The sequence below is a fragment of the Lipotes vexillifer genome, unplaced genomic scaffold, assembly GCF_000442215.2.
Source record: "Lipotes vexillifer unplaced genomic scaffold, Lipotes_vexillifer_v1.1 scaffold393, whole genome shotgun sequence".
Taxonomy (NCBI): domain Eukaryota; kingdom Metazoa; phylum Chordata; class Mammalia; order Artiodactyla; family Lipotidae; genus Lipotes; species Lipotes vexillifer.
In genome coordinates, this window is record NW_006774564.1 from 954,873 (window position 1) to 958,396 (window position 3,524).

Below are 3,524 nucleotides of genomic sequence, written 5' to 3' on the forward strand. Positions count from 1 at the left end.
CCTGCTGAATTCCTTCATAGTTATGTAAATCAAAGGCTAAGAGATTGGCTGAAATCAGGGTGTGAGTCACTGGATAGTTTATTTTGGAAAGACTTAGATGAATCGATAAGACCCTTTAATAAAGAAATTGAAATGAAACCTAACCTTTGGAGAAAGGGTATTCTGTCATTCCTGTAGCCAAGGCCCCCAGTCAAAAGGAAACAGGATTGTGACAATGATCCAGTGAACCTGGCCCCGGAGCTCCCTTAAGCTTATCTCTTGGTTGACTTTGGAGAGTGAACTGGGCATGATTTAGAGGCCAGAGACTTGTTTGACAATGGGAAGATGCAAAAACTCAAGCTGCAGACCCATCCTTTGATCTTGAGCCATTAGTACCACAGGTTCTCTTGGACTTTCATGTCTGACAAATGCTCAGTTATTAATGAGTGACAAGGCTGCTGCCATGAATGATAAAGGATTGTCTTGCTATCTGAGATGGGAAGTGCCTGACCAACACCCTCTTCTCTGGTTGTATGAGACAGGGACTCAACTGGGAAGAGGTGGGAGGGGGACAAAGACACCAGTTCAGGAGGTGGTAATTTAGGGCTTCATGTTACAAGTGGTTTTGGATTTCCAGTGATGAAACAAGTCTTTCCAGCACAAGGCAGCCACAGGTCATAATCCTAGGACCTGGCTGGTTTTGTCAATCTGGCAGTTCAATGTCAGTGCAAAGGACATCCCCAATACCTGAGGAAAGAGTTGGGAAAATGTGAGGTCTTTACAGGTGGAAACATCTCACCCACAGTCCCTGGGATCAGTCTCAGAGAAAAAGAAGTTGTCCATCACACTGAGACTACCCTTCCTACTCTCACTTCTAATTCTTTCTCAGGAGTTTTCTCCTTTAGCTTTAGAATAGCAGTGGGGAGACAAGTGGGGGTACTGATGGCAAGACAGTAGAGTATAAAGTGTTGGGACATCTTTTGTCTCCTTAAGAAATCACAGAAGTCCTGCTGCTGGTATAATCAAGCTCTGCACAGGTCAACACTTTGTGCAGTGAGTGATCTCTACCCTTGCCTTAGGCCTCCTTGGTTTTCAAGTAGAGAAAAATCATTTCTCTCTGAGCTTCTTGATTAGGTCTTAGCTAATCTGTGATACACTCAAGACACTTGGGTATAAAAATGGTAGAAATATCACATAATAAAAAAAGACAAAAAACTATCCCCCATTCACCCCTGACTTGTCAAACTAAGCAGAGAAGCAAAGAGGAAATTGATTACAGTTTTCATCACCAACTCCTGCTTAGCACACAAGGCCAATTTTTCAAGCGGAATGCTTTATTCATCACAGGCTTTTCCAGACCAGCTCTGTGAGGGACCAAAGTAAGGTTCTGCTTGGTGGCTTTTAATTTGACAATGAAACACTCATTTCCCTTAGTGATAAATTGACCAGTAGATCTTACAGCATATTTTCTGTATGCCTTAAACTGGTAATAACATCATTTTCTACTTTACTGGGGGACCTAATATTTTTGTACCTGGTACCATTCTAAAAATTACATGACATCTCATTTAATCCTCAAAGTAGTCCTCTGGTTAAGCTCTTACCTGGATCACGCATACACAGATAGTGATGATTCCGATATACAGGAAATTGGAGTGAAACCACAGTTTTGCTTTTACATAGCAACCCTAGAAAAAATTACAAGTACAAATGACACTACTATATTACTCAACTTTATCAGGAGGCTTATTTGCGAAGATAGTTTGTATTTTGCCTTATGCCAAGAGACTTAGGCCAGGAATTATATTTTTATTATTTTTATATGGATGAAGAAATGGGCATAAAATAGAAAATATTAAACTAGAGACTTTTCTGGTATTATTATCATTACAGTGTCATCTAAAGTAGAAGTCTTAGATCTTTACACACTGAGTTAAACTAGATCCTAAGAGGCAGGTCAACAACATATGTCTTTGTGTTTTTTGAATATTCATTAGTGTCTTGGGATTGACAAATGGGAATATAGGCTATGCAATCCTAGGACTGTTGCATTTCAGCTTCTGCTTCAAAAGCCAGTAAACATAATAGGCTTACCAAGCTGCAGGGCAGTTGCTGGTTGGTAGGTGTCCCAGTTTTTCTTCACAGACCCTCCCAAATTCCAGAGATTTCCAAACAACCTCAAGTGAGTAACATGGGGTAACAGGACCTTAGGGACTTAGTCTATTTGAAAGTTGATTTGGGCTTCTTCTCTGGGTCTAGTCAGAAGTTCTGTCAACTCTCTCTTCCCCAACTCCTCACTCCTTCACTTATGATTCATTCTGCTAAAGGGTTGGATGCTGCCATCTCCAAGGAAGGAGAGCAGGGAAACATGTAGAGAGAAGCTTTTCTGCTTCAACCTTACAATTTCACTTTCAACCATAAGAAGACCTAATTCTTGCTCAAGAAAAATCTAGACATAGTCTTCTGCCACTATCACATAAATTTTCCCCTTTAATAGTTTAAAGTAGCAAGATTCTTCATGGCATCTCTAATCTAGATGAACTTATTCTTTTTCTTGTTTGTTTTTCTTATTTGTCTAGTTATATGAGTTGTTTCCCTGGTCTCTCTTGTTTAAGGTTTCCTGTTTCTGGCTGGGAGGACTAGGTCCTGTACGACTGGAGTTTCAAGGTAGTTAAAAGTTTAACCACAGTGGCCAATAGCAGAAAAGTTTCTAAAAATAAATTACCTTAACTTGTGGGTCTGAGGGACAAGATGCTGGTGGGCTGCCCATCCAATCACTCGTGCCATTTACACCACAACATTGCAGCTGAAAGCCAAACCCCAAACAAGTGATGGTTAGTAAGATAACAGAAAGAAAACCATGGGCCTTGGAGAAATGGTAGGCCCTTCAGATCTGACTGTAGCAGAAAATCCAGAATTGGCCTGACTACTATGGCTCCTTAGAACTAAGTACTTTCAAACCTGTGAAACCATTTCCTTCACACAAAACTTCTTGAAGTAGAGAGGGCATATTTAATTTATTCACATTTTACAAATAAAAAAATAGGCACACAGGAGACTTTATAATGGAGGGATCAGGCTGACCGCACCTAGACCCACTGTATGGCTATTAGCATAGCTGATGCTATCTTGGGCCCTTACAGTTTCTCCTGTCCTACCACTGACCCTACCCAGGGTACAGTAAATCACTTCTATGTCATAAAGAGCTTTGTAATTAATAGATATTGTGGCCTCTATGCTCTGTTAGTCCCCAAACAATGATGATAACATTTGCTGATGTACTCCCAGTGCCCACAAGACTAGTTACCATTCATTCTGACTTAGGAATGTATGTCCTGTTTCCAAGCATCTACCTCCATACCCTAAGTTAACTATAAAATTGTCCCAACGGCTCTTTGGCCGTGTGGAGTGTAGCTGCGAATGCTTCCTGATCATTGTCTTCCAGATCCTAATACTACCCTGTGAGTAAGTTACCCTATAATAAACTGATCCAGTGATTATATGGAGCTGCCTGCCTTGCTTTTTTTTTTTTTTTTTTTTTTTTT

The 3,524-nt window shown here is 40.5% G+C and overlaps 1 protein-coding gene across 1 annotated transcript in view; it reads right to left on the reverse strand.

Annotated features, from left to right (window-relative positions):
* Positions 1-654: 654 nt before the first annotated feature.
* The window catches only part of CD53 (CD53 molecule), a 32,162-nt gene continuing 29,292 nt past the window's right edge, over positions 655-3,524 (reverse strand). Inside the window, exons 6-8 of the mRNA XM_007449286.1 lie at positions 2,705-2,785; positions 1,584-1,667; positions 655-726 (exon numbers count right to left, since the gene is read on the reverse strand). Of these exons, the coding sequence (XP_007449348.1) occupies positions 655-726; positions 1,584-1,667; positions 2,705-2,785 (237 nt within the window). The remainder of the gene's footprint in view (positions 727-1,583; positions 1,668-2,704; positions 2,786-3,524) is intronic.